General features: G+C 43.9%; 1 protein-coding gene across 1 annotated transcript in view; it reads right to left on the reverse strand.

Annotated features, from left to right (window-relative positions):
- The window catches only part of SCAI (suppressor of cancer cell invasion), a 90,869-nt gene that overhangs the window by 24,086 nt on the left and 41,091 nt on the right, over positions 1-25,692 (reverse strand). The window contains exons 3-9 of the mRNA XM_081896666.1: positions 17,443-17,574; positions 11,146-11,241; positions 9,326-9,412; positions 8,974-9,072; positions 5,881-5,977; positions 2,451-2,549; positions 256-408 (exon numbers count right to left, since the gene is read on the reverse strand). Of these exons, the coding sequence (XP_081752792.1) occupies positions 256-408; positions 2,451-2,549; positions 5,881-5,977; positions 8,974-9,072; positions 9,326-9,412; positions 11,146-11,241; positions 17,443-17,574 (763 nt within the window). The remainder of the gene's footprint in view (positions 1-255; positions 409-2,450; positions 2,550-5,880; positions 5,978-8,973; positions 9,073-9,325; positions 9,413-11,145; positions 11,242-17,442; positions 17,575-25,692) is intronic.

A 25,692-nucleotide genomic window follows, 5' to 3' on the forward strand; every position in this document is an offset into this window, starting at 1 on the left:
ACTGAGCTTTTAAGGTTTTTGTGTAGTCCGACAAAGCCAAAATTGTCATTTATTTTTTTAATTTCAAACCCTCATAACTCAAAAAAGGGATGAAATAAAAAGCTAAAATTTTGGATTTAAATTCAGTTTTGATCATTCAGCAAGAGTACAAAGTATTAAGAAAACTGGATGACATGAGGTAAAAAAGTTGGATTGCTTGATATAAAATGACCCCACTTGTGACATGGGACGAAAGGCTTGTGAACAGGATCCCACCTGATTGTTGCAGTTTCCAATAATAAGTGCATCTGCGAGAGTCAGCTGCCCTACGATCATCCCCTGCTCCAGCAGAGGGGCTCCCGTTTCAGAGAGGCGGTTGGAGAGGATCACAAGGGTGTTGTCATCATTCAACACCATCACAGGGTCTGCCTGGAAAGAAAGGGAGACAGGCATGAGAATGAGGGTCCCTGGCATGAATTATCTGGACTCAGGTTAAGCCTTGCTGGAAGTAATAAAAACACAACAATGAAAGAACAAGCAATTAGCATGCCTCGTATTTTCCCAAATATTCTGCTGGGAGTGTGTGGGTGTGTAGAAATTCAGAAGCTCTTTCGCATAAAGCCAACTACATTAAGCTGGATGAAAGGGGCAATGGAGCAGGTTAACACTAATGCTAACTGCCACTGTGATTTGGGATTCTGTTTGCCAATTATCCTGTACTAAGCTTGTTTCTTTTGGAGAAGACTCACTTTACCATGAGGATGGAGCAGCACCAGGTGAACTGCAAATCAGCCTCTGATGTATTACTGCGAGCTTTGGAAAGTCCAGGAGTAATAAGAGCAGCTGGGATCAAAGGAATGCTCCCTGCAAGATTCTAGTCTTAATTATACATATTTCCCTCACAAGATTTGGCTTATGAGTAGGGCTCTTGCACTCTATTCCTTCCCACTCAGGAATAAATAATTCTGTATTTTGTATATATACACATACATGCTGGCAAAATTTATATTATCTTAGGAACACTGGAAGCTACCTTATACCAAGTCAGACCATTGGCTCATCAAACTCAGTATTGCCAACACTCTTTGGTCATGACTCCCTATGGTCTCAGACAGGGGACATCCCTGGAAATGGACTGAATCTGGGATGTTTTGCATGCAAAGCAGATGTTCTACCAGTGAGTGATGTTGCTTCCCTTGTATAATGTTGCTCAATTTACTTTTTCTAACACTATGAAAGCAATTGTTCCTCTTCGGAAAAAGCAAAGGACAATATAGAAGCAATAGGTGAGTTACTAGGAGGGGGAATGAGTAGTAGGAGATGACTTGAAGGCACAGAAGGAAGATGATGCCCTCCCGTTGTTGCGTTTGCAAAGTAAAGGCTGGACTGGACCCTGATTAAAAATCAAGACACTAGGCTTTGACCAGCAAGGCTCTCAGAGAAAAGTGCGTAAACCACACTCCTCCCCAGGCCATTTTATTAGCAAAAGAATCTTTTACACAGTGCTTGTAAGAACCAATCATATTTCCTCTGAGCATTTCATCAAACCCCACGTGGGGAAAAAGTTACACTACAACACTAATTAGCATGCATATATTTTGGGGTAAATATGTTGAGAACTACAAAGGGGTGCGTCTGGCAACCCCAGAGCTGAGAAATAAACATGATAAGAAGGATGGCCAGAAAGACCAGATCACTACCACCTTCATGTGAGATCTGTTTCCTGGCTCCAAGATTAACATTTTAAGATTATATATAAGAAACTACATCAAAGAACTTGCCCACTATCTTTTATGGCCCAGGAAGCCTGCCTGGCAAAGCAACTGCTGTGTACTGCTGTGTACGTGACGTGAGGAGAGAGAAATGGACAGTAGAGTCAAAAGGGCATGAAAAGGGCATGAATGTAGAATCTTATGGGATTTAATCAGAAATTATTGTCAATATATCAAACCCAGTCAACACAATGCTTTCATCGTGGACACGATGGCTTGATTTTATAATTCCTCATGGTAATCCCATCTGATCCCTACAACCCGTTTCTTTCAGCGTTTAAAAACTTCTCACTAAAACAATGAGAACTAGAAGCATGGGTGTGTGGTTTGCCTTTTAAACAAAAACTTTGCTTCCCAGAATAGCAAACTACTAATGGTAACTAGCTCAGATGGCTTGCTAAAGATACCAATTAACAAGAGAAGACAAGAGGTATTAGTTGTAAGAATCAGGGACCTACATATTCCGCAGCAGTCTTTAACTACCCAATGTTGGAAACAAATGGGAACACTCCATCATCCTTTGCTTGCCAATTTCTTAGGGGATTTGCCTAGCTACTGTAGAAGATAGAACACTGAGCTAAATGCCCCCTTTGCCTGAGGATTGCTGCAGAAGATGTAGGATGTGAGTCAAGATCTGGGAAGACACTGAGCTCTTTCAGAAAGAAAGGAAAATGCAGCAATTTGCTTTTAAGTCCTCACCTCGACAAATGCAGCCACCTCTTGGAGAACCAGATTCCACTCCACTTGGTCTTCTGTGTTGAAGCGGTGGGTGTAGTCTTCAATCTCATCTGACAATTCCTAGAAAGCACAGAGAGCAACAAATGAGATGATTTAGTGCTGCTTTGGGCAGGGGGCTAACTTGATTAGATTTTGTGAGTAGGCATGTGCAGTAAGTAAGCAAACATGTGGCAATGCTCAAAAAATTGTTTAGAGTGTTCAGGGAAACAGTAACAGCAGTAAACTAGAGGTGAGGAAGCGAGGATCCATGGTGCATGGCTACATCCATGCTGGTAGGCACATTTCCGCTTCCTAGTAAGCTGTGCTACATCACCATCATTGAAATTTTTCAACATACAATATAATAAAAAACAAAGTAATCAAACTAATCTAAATAAAAGTAAAAGCAAAAAACAAAAAAGAGAGAAAGAAAAGAAAAAGAGCAAGCGGGGTGGGTGGATGATGAAAAAAGCCCTCTCCCAAAGGTAGATCCTTAACCCTTGTCACCCTTCCTTTCTCGCCTGGGAGCTTCCCTTTCTTCTCCCAGCCTCCAACCCTGGGAGATCTTCCCTTCCCTGCATCTCACGCAGGGTCTTTCACCTGCCAACCAACACCTTCCAACCTCATTAAGCCAGAGTAGAGGACATAAGGAACAAAACGAAAAATAAGCAAAAGCATAGTGGATAAAATGAAAAAGGACAACTAGATGAAGAAAAAGATAATAAAACATAAAAAGAGTGGTGAGAACTTCTGATTCAAAGCGTTCACTGCAGGATGGCATCTAGCTGTATTCCATGATAATATCCAGCTGTTTTGCATTCAGCTAAATGATGTTTTCCCAATCTTCAACCCCTTCAACATACAAGTTCATTCTCATTTCCACAAAAAAGTCCGAAAGGGGCTCCCCAGTTGTTATTATCACTACATGCCTAGAATAGTCTTCTTCCAATCCGGTACGTTGACCTTATCTCAAAAACAAAAATAAAAACCCAACATCCACTATAAGGATAATAATCCATAGTTATCCATTTGTTGTATATTAATTAATTCGTATCCAGTTCCATATCTTCCAATCCCATTTCCTGTTGGGCATGATTTTCCATCCTAATTTGGAAAAAAGTTCCTTCCATTTTCCCCCCCCAAGAGAATTGGCACAGGCTTGGTAGCTTTTTCCTTTGAATTCATTCCAACTTGTACACAGGATCATTTCTCTCTCAGCTCTATCTCCGCTATCTCAAGATGTTTCTTAATGTCTGTTAATGGTTTCATTCCCCTCGTCCAGGATCACAACTTAATCATTTGTTTGTTCCACTCCTCCAGCCACCTGTGTGAAGCTCCTTTCTATTTCATTATCTGCTGCCTCTCACTTTACCATTCTACTCTCATATTCAGGCAGATCTCGATCGGTCCTTTTTTCAAAGGCTCTGTGTATTCTTTGGTCTGAGCTTCTCTGATTCGTCTTCATTCACCATATTATGCATCTCGGCTCTGAGCTATCATATTCTCAAATGTGTAACTGTTCTCACAGAGCAGTGGTTCCCAAACTTCCACTCCCCCAACCTGCAACTACTTGGAAAGTGCTATGGGTGTTGGCAGATCTCTTAATTACTGTGTAGCTATTGTATTGCAGAGCCAGTGTGGTGTAGCAGTTAGAGTGCTAGACTAAGACCTGGGAGACCAGAGTTCTAGCCCCACTTGACCACAAAGCTCACTGGGTGACCTTGGACCAGTCATAGTCTCCTAGTCTAACCTACAGGGCTGTTGTGAGGATAAAATTGAGAGAGGAAGAACTATGTACACCACCTTGAACTCCTTGGAGGAATTGTGGGACATAAATGTAACAACAACAACAACAACAACAACAACAATAATACACTATGCTAGATGATTTTTAATTTAATCAAGAATGAACTCCTTAAATCCAGCCTTCTATTAAATCCACTGCTTTCCACTCCTTTCAAGTGCCTCTTCCCCTGCATCACTTTAGGTCCATACCACCTAGCTTCCAGGTGAACTGCTGAGTTCTGAGAACAACAGAGCAGTAAGTTGCACCCTCCATTCACAACTGCTGCTCCTGCAAACATGCTGTGGGCTACCTGAATGAAGCTTGCAGACCAGACCCCATCATAGAATATGTGCCCGATAATATTTTTATACAGGGAAGACAAACTTCACCACCACTTCAAATTAATAATGGAAGCACTGCTGTTTCCTCTTACACTTGGAGAGGTTTGTGCCTTTACAGTATACCAGAATCATTACTCCAGTCTCCGATGTTTCTACATGCACTATTGTACTTGCATAACTTGCATAACAACCCTGAAAGAGGAAAAACTGAGAAGGAGAGAGCAGCCAAAAACCTAATTGGAAAAAGAAGAAAGCCCAGAAAAGCCATCTAATCCTAAGAGTGGGCAGTTCTGAGGCTGCTTCTTCTTTCTTCTTTGGTGATCACTTGCAGCCAAGTAAGACTGTCTTCCATAAACATGGTTTTAACAATGAGTCCGTAAGTGACTTGTTGTTTAGTCGTTTAGTCGTGTCCGACTCTTTGTGACCCCATGGACTCCAGGCACTGCCTCCTGCAGTTTGGTCAAATTCATGCTGGTAGCTCCGAGAACACTATCCAACCATCTTGTCCTCTGTTGTCCCCTTCTCCTTGTGCCCTCAATCTTTCCCAACATCAGGGTCTTTTCCAGGGAGTCTTCTCTTCTCATGAGGTGGCCAAAGTATTGGAGCCTCAGCTTCAAATTCTGTCCTTCCAGTAAGCACTCAGGACTGATTTCTTTACGAATGGATATGTTTGATCTTCTTGCAGTTCATGGGACTCTCAAGAGTCTCCTCCAGCACCACAATTCAAAAGCATCAATTCTTCAGCGATCAGCCTTCTTTATGGTCCAGCTCTCACTTCCATACATCATTATTGGGAAAACCATAGCTTTAACTATACGACCATAGCTTTAACTATAAGTGACTGTGGAGGCCAATTCTGGATCCACATGTCCTTCCACAGTGGGGACATTGGTTTCCGGGCGGGAGTAATCCAACTGCACTTTATACCCAAAGTACTATCTGCACCAAGGCAGGGGCTGACTGGAAGCAAGCAAGAATAGGGCAATGATTCATACAGCAACACAACAAACAGCCTCCTCCATGGATGGATACCCTGAGATTCCAGGACCCTTCCATTAATTTCTCACTGCACAGAATTTGGGAATTGCTATTAGACAGTCAAGGTGGCATAGTGATTAGAGCGCTGAGCTTCAGTGGGGGAAAAGCCAGGCACAAATGCTTTCTGGCCATCCTCAACTTAACATGCACTCACATGGTTGTTGCAAAGCTAATACAAGGCTCCGAGCTCCTTGGAGCATGTGCAAAGTCTTAACTACACACATCACAATGGTACTATTGGTTTTACCTTTACAAGATCCTTGACGACATCCATTTTGTTCAGTAAAAGGCAAACCACAATGAATCGTGCATAATAACGCAGCTTCTTAACTACCAGTTCAGGCCTGGGAGGGAAGAAAAAAAGAGGAAAGAAAATTGGAGAAGGGAAAATTATTTAGAAGATGGAAGAGAAATGAAGAGGAACATGGCTCCTGTGAAGGAATATCAAGTGATGCCCATGTTAGATTTTAATCACAGCTGTAGTATAGGCAGAAAATATTTCACTTTCAGTGCATGTAGAATTATTGGAGCTTGAGAGGACAAGTGCTTGGAGGACCAGAGATAATTTACTCTGGAGGTCTACGTGCCTCTTTACTACCTGCCAGCACAGCTATCTGGCCAATGGGAGGGATCATAGCTCTAGAGAACAAGATTTGCATGCAGAAGGTCCCACATTCAATGTCTGGCACTTCCAGCCAAACGACTCAGGTGGCTGCAGATGGGGAAATACTTTTCCCTGCCTGAGACCCTGGAAAGCCACGGCCAGTGAGATCGACAAATAGGCTTGGAATAAGGCAGGTTTCTCCGTTACTAAATCCAGCTTCTGACAGAAAGGAACAAAATGGCTGGATTTAGAGCATGTAAGAAGAAAGCTTATATCCCTTAAGAAAAGAATCAGGTAAGCTTCAGTCTTGGCCCCCAAGGCTGTATTCCCCAAACCATGCCTACCCAGCCACCCCATCAGCTGGCATCACTAGTGACAACATATGGTGGGAGGTAGGGTTAAATCCTGCAATGTTTTTCTACCATAAACCACTCAGCAATCCTCAGGTGAAGGGCAGTATACAAAATCAATAAATTAAATAAATAAACAAATAAATAAATAACCTCCCACTCTTCAGCTGATGAGAAGTTAAATCCTGCTCAAACTTAGCAGGATTGCATGAAAACCCCTTCCTGAACCAGGAAAGGGCTTGCATGGGAACCCCCTGCTAAAACGGGAGGGAGGGCCCTCTTTTTGGCAGCACCTTGCAAGATGTTTGAAGTCCCAAGTTTGTGCCGAGTGTTGTGACATTTCGCACAGTTTATCATCATGCATTGTGGGTTTTTGAACAGATATTCCCTAAGACCTATTGTGGGTGGCATAGAAAGTAGTGGCAGGCACTCTGGCACCCTGGAGTCTCATGTAGACGATCCCTAGCAAAGAGCACCCCAGGACTGGTTTCACACCTCTGATGAAGATATCAGACAGGTATTTCCAAAACACTATTCTCCAAAGCAGCTAGCGTTAAGGCATGTTTGGCTGGGAAGGGGCTTCCAGGTCAAAGTTCCCAAGCCCTTCACCCTCTCTGCAGCAGCCACTGGGGCTCCTGTCGGGAACCTACAGTTTTGTATTCTGCTTCCCCTGCATTAAAGCCCACCAGGGGTATTATTACTGCTGCTGCTGCTGTATTTATTTATACCCCGCCTTTTTCCCTAATGGGACTCAGGGCGGATGACAACTAAAACAGAAACAGCTAAAACATATTAAAAAGCAATCATCAAAAAACAATTAAGCATTAGTAGAATACATGTGTGTGCGTGTGTGTGTTAAAAACTGTATTATTTGTGTGCATGCGAGTGCACCAAAATAATACAGTTTTTAACACACACACACACATTAGTAGAATACGTGTGTGTGTGTGTGTTAAAAACTGTATTATTTTGGTGCACTCGCATGCACACACACACAAAGATCATTAAAATAAAAAGCATCACAGCAGCAGCCCTTTTCTTAAAAGTAAACAGCCATAATAGGGAAGACAGTTCCAAAGGGCTGATTGTAGCAAGTTGCTGATTCTGTGGGTTCACCCTATCTATACTGTAATTAGTTAATAGGATCTTATTTCCCAAATGACTCTGGAAAATTGGGCTTGTAAAGCCGGCTTGACACGCATATCATCCAAAAGATATCTACTGTGGCACTTGGCTTGGGGTTCTTCCTTTTACCCTAAGTTCTTTTCCCAAGTACAGAGTTGCCTTACTCATTATTCCATGTATTTATGTCTTTTCTTTCTCTTTATCTACTTGCTCGCTAAAGTGTTGGAGGGGACATTGCTTTGGAACATTGAGCAGAGATAAAGCATATTTCTGAAGAACGCTCTGGAAACCCTGTTCATTCACAGGCTGGAATGTTACATCCGCTGGAAAGGGGGATGTGTTACAGATAGAAGCAGTACCCTGGGCAGTGATGGGCTCCTAAATACCCAAGTGGCTCCACCAAGCCAGGGTGGTAACTGGCTCTCCTCAACAGGAAGGGCTATAAAAGATTCCTGAATGAGCAGTGATGAGAAACCAAAACAACAACTCAATGCCAAAAAGGATCTGCACCCTCAATGTTGTGGGCCCAACTCTATGGAACTCCCCACAATAAGTTAGACAGGCACTGTCCCTACTGAGTTTCAGACACCTGGTCAAGACCATTATGTTTCAGGAGGCCACTGTACCCTGAATGCTTCTTGGATGTTTTGCATTACTTTCTTTTTTCTTTTTAGATTCTTTAGGTTTTAACTGTCGGTGGTTTAATTTAGTTCTTAAATTATGTATATGGTATAGCTTATCTTGTTGTAAGCTGCTTTGAGACCTAGATGGTGAAAAGCAGGATACAAACTTTGAAATAACAATAATAATCTGGAGTCTAAGAACTAATGGAGAGCCACGAGTATCCATGTGCTACAGTTTTTGATAATAATAGGTTTCTCCTGGATCTGGCTCACATAAAGTCTTGGCTTCTTCTTTGACTGACTCACTTGGCTCCTACTCCTGGCCCCTCATTCAACAGCTGCCTATGACTCATCTAGGATAGGGAACTTGTAGCCCTTCAAATTCTGCTGAACTGCAACTCATTCACCCCAGACCCCAGCTAGGGCTTGATCGGCATTACGGTCTAATGACATCTGAGGAGCCACAGGTTCCCCCATTCCTGCTCCTGCCAACACCTGCACCTCAAGGGAGGAGACACACAGGTAGCCAACTGAACTGAAAGTGGCTTCCCCCAGCTGCCAAGTCACACAAGTTTGACAATCCAGCACTTCTTGCTTTTAAATTTCAAAAAACTCACAAGACTGAGGCATGGCCTGACCTGTCTTCTTTGTTGACTTGGGAGTAGTAAGACCTCTGGCGGATAGCAGAGTAGAAGGAAAAGGCTTCATTCAGGTAGCTGGTTTCAGACGTGCGAAGGCTGTGTGGGAAGAAGCACAAAGGGATCAGTGCTCTGCTGGATGAACATGTACCCCTTCTGCCCTTGGCTGAGAAGACTGTCTGTCTCACAGTAGTCCTCCTGGCACTTCTGACATTCCACTGAACTTTTTGCCACTCTTAATTGCTAAGGCCAGCAAGACTTTCACTACAGAGAGACTGAGACAGAGAGACAGATAGACACACACACACACACACACACACACACACTGCATCCAGGAAGGGTTGTCACTTACTAGTAGTGGTAGTAAAGCTGCCCAATCTTGGAAGCGATTTCACCAATTTGCCAGCGCTTTAATCCGTACCGATTGTCCAGAACTTGCCTTTATTTTTGCGGAGAAGAAAGGGAGAGTGTCATGTTCTATATCTTTATACAGTGGTGCCTCGCAAGACGAAATTAATCCGTTCCGTGAGGCTCTTCGTATAGCGGTTTTTTCGTATTGCGAAGCAAGCCCATTGACAGCTTAGCAGATTAGCGCTACAGCTGTCAAGCGGCTTATCAGCGGAACAGCTGATAAGCGGCTTAAGAAAAGGGCGAAAAGGGCGGAAAAAAACCCGCGGGGGGATGCAAGATTTTTTTCGTCTTGCGAAGCAACCCCATAGGGGAATTCGTTTTGCGAAGCGCCTCCAAAACGGAAAACCCTTTCGTCTAGCGGGTTTTTCGTCTTGCGAGGCGTTCGTCTTGCGGGGCACCACTGTACACATACATATATATTAATTAAAAATAACAGCAAAATATAATACTGAATGCCCAAAATAAAAGGAATACCTAGAACTGAACATAGCAGGATATATTTATGTACCAAAATCAAGTACAGCAGATCAATATTACAAGGTTCCAAGCAACACAATTATTGCTCCAGTACATTATAATGAGACTCCTTTCTCCATTATCTTGCTGTCTTCCCTCTCTGGTTCTGATTATAAGTGTGAGCTTTACCATACATACTATGGCCCAGATTTTAGTCATCCATTCTCTCATGGATAGTGTACTCATTTCCCCCCCAAGATTGTCAATAATAATTCTGGAACCAGTCAGGAAATGTTGCATTAATTCCCTGAGAAATCCTCAAACTCTCAGAAGGCAATATTAAGCTCATTTGCTGATAACAACATCTCTCTCACACACACCACCTCAAGGGGCATTTATATACTACATGCTTCTACCAATTTAACTGGCATAGTATCCCCTCCTCCCCACAGACATTTCTGGGAATTGTAGTTTGGCAGAGGTGCTGAGAGTGTTTCATACAGATTCCTAGCTTCCAACAAATAACTACCTACTCTGTGAGAGAAGATGAACGACAAGGGAAGTCATACTTCTGCTCTATTCTACCTTGGTCAAGCCACACCTGCAGTACTGTGTCCAATTCTGGGTACTGCAATTTAAGAAGGTCATCGACAAGCTGGAACATGTTCAGAGGAGGGCAACCAAGATGAACAAAGGTCTGGAAACAAAGCCTTATAAGGAACAGTTGCAAGGAGTTGGGTATATTTAGCCTGGCTAAGAGGAGACTGAGAGGACATCTTCAATAGCTAAAAATGGCTGTCACATGGAAGATGGAGCAAGCTATTTCCTGCTCTGCACTGTAGGACCTAAACCAATGGATTCAAGTTACAAGAAAGGAGATTCTGGTTAAATATCAGGAAGAACTTTCTGACAGTAAGAGCTGTTTTACAGTGGAACAGACTCCCTCAGGAGGTGATGGACTCTCCTTCCTTGGAGGTTAATAAGAGGCTGGATGGCCATCTGTCACAGATACTTTAGTTCAGATTCCTGCATTGCAGGGAGTTGGACTAGATGACCCTCAAGGTCCCTTCCAACTCTACAATTCTATGATTCCATGACAGAAAAAAGCAGTTAACTTGAACTATGAATTGTATTTTCTCCATTGAGTTAATGCTCTATTTTTCTGAGGGTTGTTTAAGGCTCTCTTGCCCAGGAAAGGAGGGTGGCCTGGGAAACCTAGCCAACTGGCACCATCACACACACCACTCTGGCCCACGTGTTCCTGGAAGAGGTAGGCAGCCACCTTGATGCAGAGTTGGCTCTTACCGGTGCTGCTGCTGGAACTTCCAGAGCTTGGTGTAAACATCAAAGGTCCGCCCAAAATACGATTGCCACTGCTTCTGCCCATACTGAGGCAAGTCTCTGCAAGAGAGCCAATAGGAAGAGTCCATGTTACCAAGCAGGGAAGAAAGGAGGAGGGGCATTCACTGTGGGAAGAGACAGTCCAGAGACAACCTGGTGCTACTTATCTCATCATGCCTGCCTCATAATCCTAACGCTAACATTCATGTATCCACTTTACATTATGGAAAACTGTCCATTTGCTTTGCATTTGGACACCTCTTAAGGTGGTGTCCAAATGCAAAGCAAATTAAATTTGGCACAATGGTTCCTGAGAAGCAGCAGCAGGTTTTCATCTATGCTTGAACAGAATTGGGCACCATTCTGAATCAAGATGATAGGTGGAGCCTTTCAAAACTGCACTGATTTTAACCACTGATTTCAACACAGCATGGATTGTTTTTTGTTGTTTCTAAGAATTCCTGAGCAACACAGGGTAGGCAGTTGCTATGTTCCTATATACATATCCATCCAAGATTGGGGTTGTGGGTCATTTTTGTCATTAAAAACATAGATTTTGGAGAGAGGGGGAAGATTAAGATCCTCCTTGCTAGTATTGTATTCTTCTAAAGATGTCACATACTATACTTCATACCCCATTAATAGTAGGCTTTATTTACCAATGAATAAAACGGCATTTGTCCCACTACTTTCACCAAAAAGAACTGACCCCAAAACTTATAACAGCAGCAGCTTTGGTTTCCTAGGTATCAAGATATACCTTCCCACAGGCTTATCAATAACACACTTTAATATGTGAGTGACCATGTTCAACAACAGGTCCCTGGTTAAAATTTCTAGCATGCAAATCTCGCTGACAAAACTGACAGGCACGGCCTTGAGTACTTCCAAACCTATTCACAAGACACAGCAAGTCCCCTCCCATTGTTAAAATCAGCACCATTCAAGCCTAGAAAACAATCGCCTCCCCTCTTGGAAGGGAATGAAATACTCTATCCACTTATCTGGTATATAATTTAAGAACATAAGAAAAGCCTGCTGGATCAGGCCAATGGCCCATCTTATCCAGCATCGTGTTCTCGCAGTGGCCAACAAGATGCCTGTGGGAAACCTGAAAGCAGGACCTGGGCACAAGAGACGCACTCTCCCCTCCCTATTGTTTCCAGCAACTGGTATCCAGAAGCATTTACTGGCTCCAACTATGGAGACAGATTACAGTCATCTTCAGGCTCTGGGGAGGGTCTCCTCATGACCCATGAGGACTCTCCAGGATGCTCCCTGCTTATGCACATTTCACTTTTGTGCATGGAGCGCATAACATAGCCCACAACATGAATGGGGAGTCACCTGTACTTTTAACACACAGGCCTAGAAAGAAATCTGATGGGCAGCAGCTTTCTAGCTTCTGAGCTTTCAGTAGGTATCATCCACACACATCTTTCGCAGACAGAAGGGTTACAAAAAACTTCCTTTAAACATTCAGATTCTACTTGCACCAACAAATTCTGGACCTTTTCTGTGGCCCCACAGCATCAATGCAGCCTACTGATGCCAATGCCTTAGTAATTTCTCCAACACTACCTAAATGCTGGGCTAATAGCTTCTTCAAAGGGAACCTGAGTGCCTCCAAAGCTCAGCGCAGCATCAGATATCAGATCCTCCCACCAGGGCTGGGTCAATAGAAACTATACATCTTTTTTTTTCTTCTTTTGCTTTCCAGGACACCCAGCTCCCCCACTCCACCCTAAAATGTGTGGGTCCTTGCTCATATAACTTGATTTCAAAGCTGAATGGGTGAACTTAATTATTCAGCATTAAAGTATTACTCAAGTCAGCCAGACCCCTGGGGGTTTGCCAGCAGTTTCTGCATGACCATCTCTTTCAGTTCTACAACCTAGTTCTTTAAGCAGTGTCAGAATGAATGATTGAATTGTTTTATTTCGGTCACTGACCAGAGTGAAGCAGTGTCAGAAATGGGCTGGATTGGTATGGCTCCCCTTTATCACATGCACAGCCCAACAACACGAACCCACCGACAGCATGCAATTCAATATGGCTAACTTAATCCAACAACACCCCCCCCCTTCACACAAGCACAAACAAATCCCAACCAAAGACCATCAACCACACCCTAGGCCACCCCAACCTCTCTCACCACCAAGGAAACATAACAAGAATAGAAAGAGAACCTACCCAAGTGACGCTGACACAAAACCCCTACACATACACTAGGTAAAAGAACAAAAGCTTTACCTCCACCCCTTTCTCCCGTCCACCCCTCTTTTCTTCCCAACCCTATACTGCATATAACACCAATGTCTCACAACAAATGTAGCTGGTAGAAAACACAACCTGAAAAAAGAGACAGCGCATGTGCTTTTGTAAACAAGGAAAATATTTTAATAAAAATTGTTTAAAAAAGAAAAAAGCAACGGGCGAGATTTATTTCGCTCCACATTTTTGGTCTAACACTAAAAGCCAGCAGCCAGTCCAGAGCAGGCTGGATATTGACTGACATTCACCATCCAATCCCCGCCACTCGCCACTGTAAACAGATACTGCTGTTGTGGTCGGTTGGTGCTCTGTACCTCCCCTTCCTGCTCTTACACTCCCTATTATCCTGGGAGACGGTAACTCAGGTAACTGCTGCTTACCCACAGGCACCAGCGAGTGAACCTGAGCCAAGAGCAGCAAACACCAAGTGATCCCCACAGGCCTGCAGGCACTAAGCCCAGGCTCTCTGTAGAGCCAGTCAAACACAGTACCATTTGCTCCAGTTTTCATTTCTGGAGAAATGTATTGGCTCGTGTTTTTCTGAGCCAAAAGATACAGCCGGAATTCTGCAGCAGCACACCCTCCCCTTTCCACCTCTCACTCGCAGGCAGGTTGCTTTACCAGACAGTGTGCATGCATGATTAGAGGACACACACACGCAGCAAAGACTATAAATGCCTGCACTCAAGAGCTCTTCTACAAGAAGCAGTTTTGTGTGCACAGCTGAATGAAGTGGCAATGAGGCCGCAGCATGGACTGTACCACTGTGAGGGGAGGAAGAGAGATCACATTACAACAAAGCAAAGCAAAGCAAAACAAGGCAAAAAAACCCTCACTCCTTCAAGTAGAGAAGTAGCTTGAAGCAGGCAAGGCAAGAACCTTTGTCTCTGATGTGGGACTTCAATAACATGTATTTACAAAGAAAATCATGTAGTGGACCATTCAATAACATGAACCTGCTTCTGAAGTCTGGCATCAGGAGCTGAGACCCAGTTACGGAACTCAGTTCCAAGTGGTATCAAGGCAAAGCCCATCTCTAGTCTCTTTCAAATGGGTCTTAAAGATGTTTTTCTTTGCTGTGGCCTTTGGGGGTTAGTTTGATTGCAGTTTGAAATGGGCTATCTTGCCTTATATATTTCAGGATGTGACTGGTTATTTTATGGGTTTTCAATATTTCATTTCTGTGTGTGTGATTATAAACCATACTGAGAGTCAGTCTTCTCTGAAAAGTGGTATAAAGTCTTAAATACATGCTTACCAGTGGAGCCTCATTCATTTGGGCTAATAGGGGGCACTGCCCCACTAACCTCAGTCCACCCTCAGCTAGCCCCCACCTACCTACCTTCTGGCTCACAGCCAGTCAAAGAGGAGAACCTCCCTGCCGTATTCATCCTCCTTGGCCTCAGGGATGCCCTTGTGGAACTCAGCAGGCAGGAGGCTGAGAGCAGAACTACAATTGGTTGGCCCTAGCTCTATCTACTATTGGCTCTGGCTCCATCTACTGTTGAGCTCCCAGTCTTTCACTCTATCAGTCTCATCACTGATGTTTACATAAATACTTAATAGCTCAAGATTCCACCACCTCATTCTGCTGCCATGTATTCATTCAGGTTATGCAGGATGAGAAGGTAGTTTTGGGTCATACCACTTCAGACAGAAGGGAACTGCATATGGAAAAGTAGGGTATAAGCTTAACTGTGAAAAGATGCAGTTCACCACCTCCACCATTTCACTATACCAAGCTCTCAGGCAGCTTCCAAGGGGGCTTGATAAAAAGCCTTGGCTCCTTTCTCCCAGAACAGACCTTCTACCTTCCACTCGGCGGACCGTGACACTGTCAAAAACAACAACCACTGCCTATAGGAGGCTGCTTCACATAAGGGATGCCTCTGGCACAAAGGGAGGAATTTAACATTTGAGCCACAAAAAAAATAAAACAATTGCCAGAGTCACCTTGGCTAAAAGAGGGAAGGGGAAAATCAGATTCAGTATGACATAAAAGAGTTTAAATGAGTGGATTATTGGATGCACACCTCTTAGATGCCTGCCAATGAAACAGCATCAGGGCCGATCACTATCTTGCTTTTCATTAATTTGGTTTTTTTCAGCTTGCCATTGAAGTTATAGCAACAGGTAGTGGGCTTTGAAGCACTGCCCCTCTCCTTACTTGCACAGCTCTTTGTGAATATTAGCTCTAAAGCAGGAAGGTACAGGATCATCATACTGGAGCAAGCAACTGGTCAAGGCTGCGGAGGCAGTTTATGGGAGACAAATTCTTGCTGTGTGTGCCCATTTTGAGCATACCACATGCACCAAAGTTTGAGGTATGTTCAGCACTTTACCAATTCCACTTGCATCTAATTATAACCAAGGATCAGTCTTTAACACATAGGACCATAGGCAATCCAGGATTTTGGATGGGGGTCTGTCCTAGTCCTTGTTCTTTCTAGAGATGCCAGGGACTGAACCTGGGACCTTCTGCATGCAAGACAGATGCTCTACCACTGAGCTGTGGTCCTTCATCAAAACAACACAGGGGTGGGAAACTTGTGGCCCTCCAAATGTTTTGGGAGACTCACAGTAGGAAGACCTGGATTCAGATCATTGGCTAAAGCTCACTGGGTAATAGAGATCAGAGAATTCCGATGAAAACAGAAGCAGCGGCAGAAATTGTTAATGTTCACTTATTCATCCCATTTCAGGAATTGATATAAATCCAGCAAATATGATTGGCATTTGCTGTTGTTGCTGCTTTCAGTCTGCAAATGATACGTAACTGACTGCATTCCCGTCTCCACCACCATTTGCGTTGTGTTTCCTTTGCATTAAAATGAATGGGGTGGAATAACATAATGACAATATAATTTACATAACTATTTAAGCAAGTTACATAATTTTGCCACAGCAGACAGTGAGACAAATAACTATTTTTGATAGAAAATGAACTGCAGCAGAACAGAAACAGTGCATCATGCAATGACTACAGGGCAGAATGGAAAACAATGCCTTCCTACATGCCAACTGGGCCATTCTCTATGTCTGTCTCTGAAACAGGTTAGGCTGAGAGGGAAAGAAAGTCGGTTGGGTGGATAAAATGGGGTTGGAAGAAACAATCAGGAATACCACTCTGAGATCCTTAAGGGAAGGATAAAAATGTGAATAAAATAGAAGTGTCCCCCTATGGAGGCAGAACACAGAGGCACCAAGATTTTGCAATTGTATAGCAGACACGATATCTAAAGGACAATCTGACAGCTCTGGCAGAATCCTCGAGTTTGGGCGGTCGCTGTTTCTAAAGCCACAAACACACAGCCTCTGACTAAAATGATGTTTCAAAGAAATAACTTCTAGCTCTTTAAAGAAAGAAGAAAAGAAAAAGCCTGCCAATTGTTTTCTTCCACATTTTAAAGTTGAGTTTCTTCACACATAAACCCATCTGACCTCACTTGGTAATCCCTGCTCTTGTTCCTGCAATGGACACAGTCACTGCCCAGTCTCCTGTTTCATCTCCCCAAATCCTTCTGCTCATTTATGTCAGCTATGTACTCTTTCCCCAAGGATAAACAATATATTCTGCATGCAGGCAACCCAATGCTCCACACCAAGAATCCTGTAAGCTGTACACACTTCAGGAAACTGAGGGTGTTCGGGTGATCTCTTATTTTGAATCACATACTGTATTATATCCTTGTGGTAGCTGCCAAGCACTTGAGAACTTCTAGATAAAGCTTCAGAAGCCAGAGGGGTGGATCCAGGAAGGTTTCTGGAGTTGGAGTGGAGATTCAGCATACTGCAGAGCTCTGTGTTATTAGCAAAACTAGAATTGTGCAAAACACGAGGAATGCAAAATCTGCATAATTAATACAGTTTGTAGATTTAAACTTTTCCCGGTAAGGAATCTAGATTGCCAGATTCCAGAATTTTTGAGTTGTTGGTTTCTCCCCCAGCTCAAGCCCTACCTATACAAAACACATGAAACTGACTGACCTTAAGCCATTGAAGAGCTGTTTGGATTTATCCAGCAGATAACAGAAGTCCGTGACAGTTTTCCTCTCTCCCTGAGGGATGTCATCCTCCATGCCGCCTGTCGACATGGCTTCTTTCAGGGCAAACTCAGTCCTAGAAAGGGAACACAGGCAAAAATCTAGATTAGCCATGGGTGGCAAGAAGGTCAGAATGAAAATGCTGCAGCTGGGAGTCTGGCACATACAGTGTCATAAGAATGAAAAGGGGAAAGCACACACACACATGCAAACACACATCACCCTCCCCATGGAGGCCTACTAAAATCCACAAGGAGAGAGAGTCTCAGCAAGTGACTGTCATTTGCTGTTTCTTTGCTCCATTCATTACTGAACTGCATACATCAAGGGGGCCTATTAAAGTTGTGGGTTGTTTTTGTTGTTTTTTTAAAAAAGATCCCTGTGCCAGTGCAGTTAAGTGTCTCTAGCTTTGTCCGCTGGTAGAGCTGTAGGTTTACCCCACAGCTGGAATTTAAGAACAGCCCTGCTATATCAGGCCAATGACCCATCTAGTCCAGGATCCTGTTCTTGCAGTGGTCAACCTGATGCCTGTAGGAAACCTACAAGCAGGACCTGAGCACAACAGTATTCTCCCCTCCTGCAGTTTCCAGCAACTTATAAGTAAGTGTAGATGTGTGGGTGTAACCCCCACCACCACATATAAAAGTATTCCACGGTACAATAAGATAATAGCTACAAAAACTAGAAAAAGAACAGGCAGAATATGGAGTCCTCTCCTAGAGGCAATTCTCAGCCCCCACCACCTACAGAGGGTAGCAGTCCCTCCCAGATCTTACCTGGGATCCTTCTTTTCTTCTCCCAGCCTCTCACGCTGGGAGACCAACATTACCCTGTCTCCCCACCAGGGCCCTCCATCAACCATCTACCACCCCCATGAGTACACAATCCCCAAAACATAACAAAGGCCCCAAACATAGGGCTCCAAAAGGAGGAAAAAGGAAACAGAAGAAAAAAAGAAAAGAAAGAGGGAGAAAAAAAGACAAAAGAAAAAGAAATATTAGAGATAGATGAAAAGGGCTTCTGATTTTTTGTCTGCTGGTTACATGTCCATGTTAAAATCCCTCCACTATGTGAGTACATATTGGAACAGTATTCCGTATTTCCTCATTCTATATACTTTAATTCAAGCCCATTTCCTTATGTTCAAGTTCTGTTTCCTGTTGCTTCCTGTTGTATTTATGATAGAATCCCAATCTCCTCCTCTAGGACCTCCCATTTTCGTTTTCCCCAGTCTTTTTTCAGAGAGAGTACTGTGAATTTAATAGTATCATTCTCTGATTTCATCCCAAACTGTATGCAGAGTATTTTGCTAGAAATGAAGAGAGGCCAGGACTGAAGTTTTCCCAAAGCCTCCCCCCCCCCCCGCAAGCTCCATCAATGCCATATCCAGTTCATTTTCCATCACTGCATTTATTACTCCTCTCCTTCTTCTCAAAACCCTTGAATGGAGGGCATTTCCATTTCACCATCCAACAACTGGTAAGTTACATGAGCAAGGGGGAGAATGGGGAGGAGAGAGGAAAAATAGAATTTGCTTGATGCAGCTTCTAAACACCAAATTGCCCCACTGCAAGTGGCTTCCCAAACACTTGATAGCTGAGGCAAAAAAAGATTAAAAGGCACCCAAGAACACGCACACATCACCTTCCACCTCTCAGTTGTGCAATCAATTGCTGGCATCACTGTTCTTTACAATAGCCCCATCCTGCAGAATGTCACACTGTGCTAATGAATACTAAAAGGGGAAATTAAGAACAGTAAAGTCAAGACCACAAGATACCTTCAATTAGGGCGTTTAAACTTGCAGCCCTGCAGATGTTGTTGAACTCAAACTCACAGCAGCCCAACCACCAAAGCCAACGGTCCAGATTACAGGGGTAGGCAGCCCAAGGTCGGTGGGCTGGATCCGGCCCAATCGCCTTCTCAATCCGGCCCACGGACGGTCTGGGTATCAGCATGTTTTTACATGAGTAGAATGTGTCCTTTTATTTAAAATGCATCTCTGGGTTATTTGTGGGGCATAGGAATTCGTTCATTTCCCCCCACCCCCAAATATAGTCCGGCCCACCACATGGTCTGAGGGACGGTGGACCAGTCCACGGCCAAAAAGGTTTGCTGACCCCTGGTCCAGAATGATGAGAGTTGCAGTCTGACTGTGCCTGGAAGGCTACATACAGGTTCCCCATCCCTGCCTTTGATTGACAGGTTTTTCCCCATCAGCAGACCTCCTCTGCCAGCCTTACCCCTGTCTGGATCCAGCCATACTTTTCAACATGTGCCAATAACCAGCAGGAAAAGTCACCAACAGGTAAAATGGAAAGCAGGCGAATTAAAGGATCAAGGGTGCTGGTTACACGAATGCAACCGCTCCAAAGATTTGCTTCAGACGTGAAAGGGTGCCGGCCAGTCATCTCTTGCAGGTTTTTGCTTAATTATGCTCCAGGAGCCCCCAAATAATTACTGCTTGAAATAATGAGGTTTGCTAATGAGGTGTTGAAAAGCTCTGGTTTCAGTGTAGAAATGATTGCTGATTTCTTCGTGCCAAAAGCTGTGCTTAACACACACACACACACACACACACGTTATGAACAGAAGAATGATTTGTTCATTAAAAAACCCCCAAACCAAATCATTTATATTTTCCAATTCATCTCCCACCCTTATTATTTTACCTCTTGAAAAATATTCAAATTCACACTACTATCTGGAGTTCCATGCCCACTTTACTGACAAACATGGCGCTGCTCGACCCCCCCCACAAAAAAACCCTACCCTGTCACACTGAATATATTCTAAGGTGTGGTGATGGGCTTCTTCAGGCCATGGAGTCTACCAAGTGCTGATTTAGATGAGAAATAACTCCATGTTTCTGAGGAGGTGGGAATAGAGACCAAGGGGACTGATGGGAGGCTTGGCAAGAGCAACTGGGAGACACTGTTAATGCTGATTATTTTAATATGGGGCAACATTTATTTTGAATGGGATGTGCATGCATAAGCAAAGGAATATAGATGTGACCTGTGAAAAACACAGGGAAGTCTTTTTGGGCCTCAATTATAGTTGAGAGCAAGAAATGGTGGCAGGTACTATTTTTTTAAAGAGCAAAGCAAAAAGAAAAGAGAAGACTTTTTACCCTGTGAGGAGGTTATGTGGAAACAGTGCCTTGGCCACACATAGTGAGGATCACAGACAAAACAGGTTTGAAAACAGGTTTACCATGTCACTTTCCCAAACTGTAGTCACTGTTACTATATATCTATCACCCACCTTTTCCTTCAGGGAGCTGAAAGCAATGTACATGATTATCATCCTCCTCATTTAAGCCACACAACAACCCTGTGAAGTAGGTTAGGCTAAAAGGCTGTGAATGGCCTAGGGCCACTCAATCAGCTTCACAGCCAAGTGGGGCTTTGAACCCTTGTCTCCCAGGTTCCAGTCCATGGGTAGGCAAACTAAGGCCCAAGGGCCAGATCCAGCCCAATTGCCTTCTCAATCCGGCCCGTGGACAGTCCGGGAATAAGCGTGTTTTTACATGAGTAGAATGTGCCCTTTTATTTAAAATGCCTCTCTGGGTTATTTGTGGGGCCTGCCTAGTGTTTTTACATGAGTAGAATGTGTGCTTTTATTTAAAATGCGCCTCTGGGTTATTTGTGAGGCATAGGAATTCGTTCATCCCCCCCCAAAAAAATATAGTCCAGCCCCCCACAATCTCTGAGGGACAGTGGACTGTCCCCCTGCTGAAAATGTTTGCTGACCCCTGTTCTAGTCTGACACACTAACCACTGAATCTCAGTGTGTCTCTACATAGGGTTGTGCTAGAGGCAAGGTATGACTCTTGTAGTGGCAGGAGTTAGGCAGGCATTTGCATAGCAAATAAACAAGAATAGGGGCAGGAAAAGTCTTATGGTTTATTTATACACCATGTTTTGCCTCTCCCCCCTTCCAAAGTGTGTGGAGTTGGACATTTTTCCAGGTACGGTAAGTGCAAAAGTGTTAATCGGGAGGCGGGTTTAATTTCTCTTGTGTAATCGGAACAATATTTCTCCACAGTCCTCAAACATATGACAGACTATACACCTGCCACTCATCTTCTCACTTGAGATAACATCAGAATACATCATCACATCTTCTATGTTTTAAGTCAGCAGCTGCTATATTATTCAAAGCAGCAGGGCAAATTGCCTAAAAGTCATCAGGCCACATCACAGTGGTAGAACATCTGATTTGCATCCAGAAGGGACCAGGTTCAATCCCCAATGGCACATCTTTGCTGGGCTGGGAGAGATCTCCTGCCTGAAACCCAAGAGCTGCTGCCAGTCAGAGTAGGCAACACTGAGCTAGATGAACCAACAGCCCAACTCTGTTGCAGCTTCCTACATTCTTAACAATGAGGACTAGAACGCTGCTGGAGGCAGTATGTTTCTGCTTATCAGTGCTTGGAAATGAAAGGAGGGAGGAGTGTTATTGCAGTCAGGTCCTGCTTTCAGGCTTCCTGTTGGGGCATCTGGCTTCCCACTGTGAGAACAGGATGCTGGCCTAGATGGGCCACTGGATTGATCCAGCGGGGGTCTTCTGATGCTCACCTGCTTAGTCATCACCAGAAACACAGTCCTCACTTTTGAGACTGAAAATCAGCCCATTAGGTGGAGTGGGGGTGGAGGTGGGAAGGAGGGAGAGGAGAGAAGTTCCTTCCTTCCTTGAAATTATCTCTGGAAAATGTTAATACCACTGTATTCGCATTAAAAAGAGCAGAACATGTTGCTGTAGTTCTATCCCTAGAACCTTTACACGATTTGTACAAAAAAAGAGAGTAAAAGACTAGGTGGAAAACACCAAGACTGAATTTACTTAAATAAGCAAGTAAACAAGATGGTGTGAACAAGCCAATGGAAGCAGAAACAGATGGAGAAATGGCAAGGCAGACCCAACAGAGGGGGGGGTGGGAATGAGAAAACTGAGAAAATGCCAGTTTCCCTGCCTCTGACAGAAAAGCAAACTGGGAAGGGTGGGGAGAGAGGGAGGAGAGAGAGAGAGAGAGAGAGAGAGAGAGAGAGAGAGAGAGAGAGAGAGAGAAGGACAGAGAAACAGATATACAAAGCAGGCTAAAAATATCCAGACGCAGAACGAAAATGGGGCAACTGGAAAGAAAAGGCAGGGGAGGGGGAACGGAAGAGGATGAAACCCCAAAAGGAACAGTGGAACTATTCTGCAGAGAGGTTGTTTCTCAAGGCGTTTTAAGTGACACACCCAGGGTTGCATATATGTGTGACTCTTAAAAAACATGCTTAGCACAAATTTTGTATAAAATTGAATTCTGCAATCAGTTCACACACACACACACACACACACACACACACACACACACACAGAGTGTTTCATAACTATCATTCTATCTAACAACACTTCAGGCAAGCTTGCTCTGGATCAGGGTAGTCCAGTGTGCTTTTTGGGTGGCCCTCGGAATCATCTGATACCCCCCAGCCCTTACATTGGGTAAGCTGGGGTTTGGGAAGGAGGTGTGAGTGCTCTGACAGGTTCCTAGATTTCACCTATATCTTTCACAAAGCCTAGTTAGCCAGAGCGTTGTGGCTCATTGCCAAAGGTTGGAGCCTCACTAAGCCAGCTTTCGAAAGGCAGTGCGAGGGCAGGGCAGGGCGTCAAATTTTGGGCTTGCTCCGCCATCCCCACACAATAAGGCAGTGTGCAGCCTATGGGTTCTGTGTCGAAGTACTCTTGCAACCCACTTGGTATGAAAACTCTTCATTTTCCTGATAAGGAAGGGCAAGAAAGTGGAGACAGACATCTTCAAATCTAGCAAGTTTCAGGAAGATTAGTCCTCCAAACTTAAGCAAAAACAAGGACACTATAGAAGGCTTGTGGCAGGAGAGAGAGGTCAGAGAGCCAAATGCGTTCCCCATGCAAACTGAAGAGAGCATTTGTAGGGAAACCTCCAACCTGGTGCCTTCTGGGTGTTTTGGATCTCAGCTCCCATCAACCTCATCCAGTATGACCATGCTGGGAAAGGTTCATAGAAGCCACCAGGTTGGGTGAAGCCTGCTGTAGAGAGCGGTGGCTGGAGGAGGGGGCTAGCACTAGGGATGCTGGATAACTTTAGCAAACACAGAAGTAAAAATTGCTGGTGTTCACTTAGCCACCCCATGTCCAGAACAGAAAACAATGCAGTGAAGATAGAATCATGATTCACAATGAGCTTAACAAATTGGAAAACTACCGAGCAGCATTACAAGGAAAAACACGTCAAGCCACCAAATTTAGTTCAGAACAAGCGCTGGCAAAGGAGGTGGTAGCCATTTAAAGGGAAGTGGGGTGTGCATAAAACACCACATTTTTTAAAAAAGCATCATCTGCAGATGAGGAATCTGCGGGATGAAGACTGGGCAGGCTATGTGATGGGTGAAACTGCAGATGGGTGAAACTGCAGATGAGGAATCTGCGGGATGAAGACTGGGCAGGCTATGTGATGGGTGCGAATATATACCAACTGAGCTCTTGGAAAATGTACTGCTCATCGTGCCAGTACATTTTCATCAAATTATTTATTACATGAAATTTACATACTGCTTGACAAAAAAAAAAAATGCAAAGCAGTTAACAAGGAGAATAAAAAATTAAATTATTTTAAGAACAATTAAAACCAGCTATTTAAACATTCAAGGTTAAAGCACATCAACATTCTATATATCCAGATAGGTTTCCCTAGACAAAAATGTTTTCAGAGGGTGCCAAAAACAGTAATAGTGAAGGTGCCTGTCTGATGCAAATAGGCAAGGATTTCTAAACCTTTTAGTGCCATACTAAAAGATCCATATATTACAGATGCAAAACGGGCATTATGTTGCACCCATAATAGTGCCAGTTGCGCAGATTGTGGTGATCAAATTGACATATACAGGGTAAGGTGATCTCAAATCTGATTCTGTAGCAAATCGACAACCAGTGCAGGTCTCTGAGCAGAGGTGTTACATGCTGACAAGTTATCATTCCTGTTGGTAATTATGCCGCAGCATTTTCCATTAACTGCAGTTTGCAGATCAAATGCAAGGGGAGCCCCACACAGAGCACACTGCCATAATCCAATACATGGGTGAGGTATAGATCTCAAATGCCTTGGCTCCCGAACAAATCAGCTCCCGAACGATCGAAACCTGGAAGTGAGTGTTCCGGTTTTTGAACTATTTTCAGAAGCCGAACGTCCAGCATGGCTTCCACGGCTTCCACTTGGTTGCAGGACACTCTTGTAGCCAATTGGAAGCCACACCTTGGTTTTCGAATGGTTCCGGGAGTCAAACGGACTCCTGGAACGCATTCTGTTCAAGAACCAAGGTACAACTGTATTCCAGGTGTGGTCTGACCAAGGCAGAATGATGTACAGTGGTACCTCGGGTTAAGTACTTAATTCGTTCCAGAGGTCCGTTCTTAACCTGAAACTGTTCTTAACCTGAAGCACCACTTTAGCTAATGAGGCCTCCTGCTGCTGCCGCGCTGCCAGAACACGATTTCTGTTCTCATCCTAATACAAAGTTCTTAACCTGAGGTACCATTTCTGGGTTAGCGGAGTCTGTAACATGAAGCGTATGCAACCTGAAGTGTATGTAACCTAAGGTACCACTGTAGTCTAGAATAACATCAGCCCTTTTTTTGCATGTACATCACATTGTTGATTCATGTTAAGCCTGCAGTCTACTAAGACCCTAGATGTACCACTGGCAAGCCAGGTGCCCCTCCCCATCTTATATTTGTGCAGTTGGTTCTTCCTGCTTAAGAGGAGAACCTTACATTTGTCCCTTCTGGCGGTTCCCTCATTGCGAGAAGCAAAGCTACAGGGAACCAGGCAGAGGGCCTTCGCGGTAGTGGCGCCCGCCCTGTGGAACGCCCTCCCATCAGATGTCAAAGCGATAAATAACTACCTGACATTCAGAAGACATCTTAAGGCAGCCCTGTTCAGGGAAGTTTTTAATCTGTGATATTTTACTGTATTTTTGGTTTCTATGGAAGCTGCCCATGAGACTGGAAACCCAGCCAGATGTCCGGGGTACAAATAATAAATTATTATTATTATTATTATTATTATTATTATTATTATTATTATTCATTCTGTTAGTATTGGACCAGTTAAGGTAATAACTGAATTCTGATTTGGGTCTAGTTAAGGTATTCTGCAGCATTAGCCACC

The sequence above is a fragment of the Podarcis melisellensis genome, assembly GCF_964234715.1.
Source record: "Podarcis melisellensis genome assembly, chromosome: Z".
Classification (NCBI taxonomy): Eukaryota; Metazoa; Chordata; class Lepidosauria; order Squamata; family Lacertidae; genus Podarcis; species Podarcis melisellensis.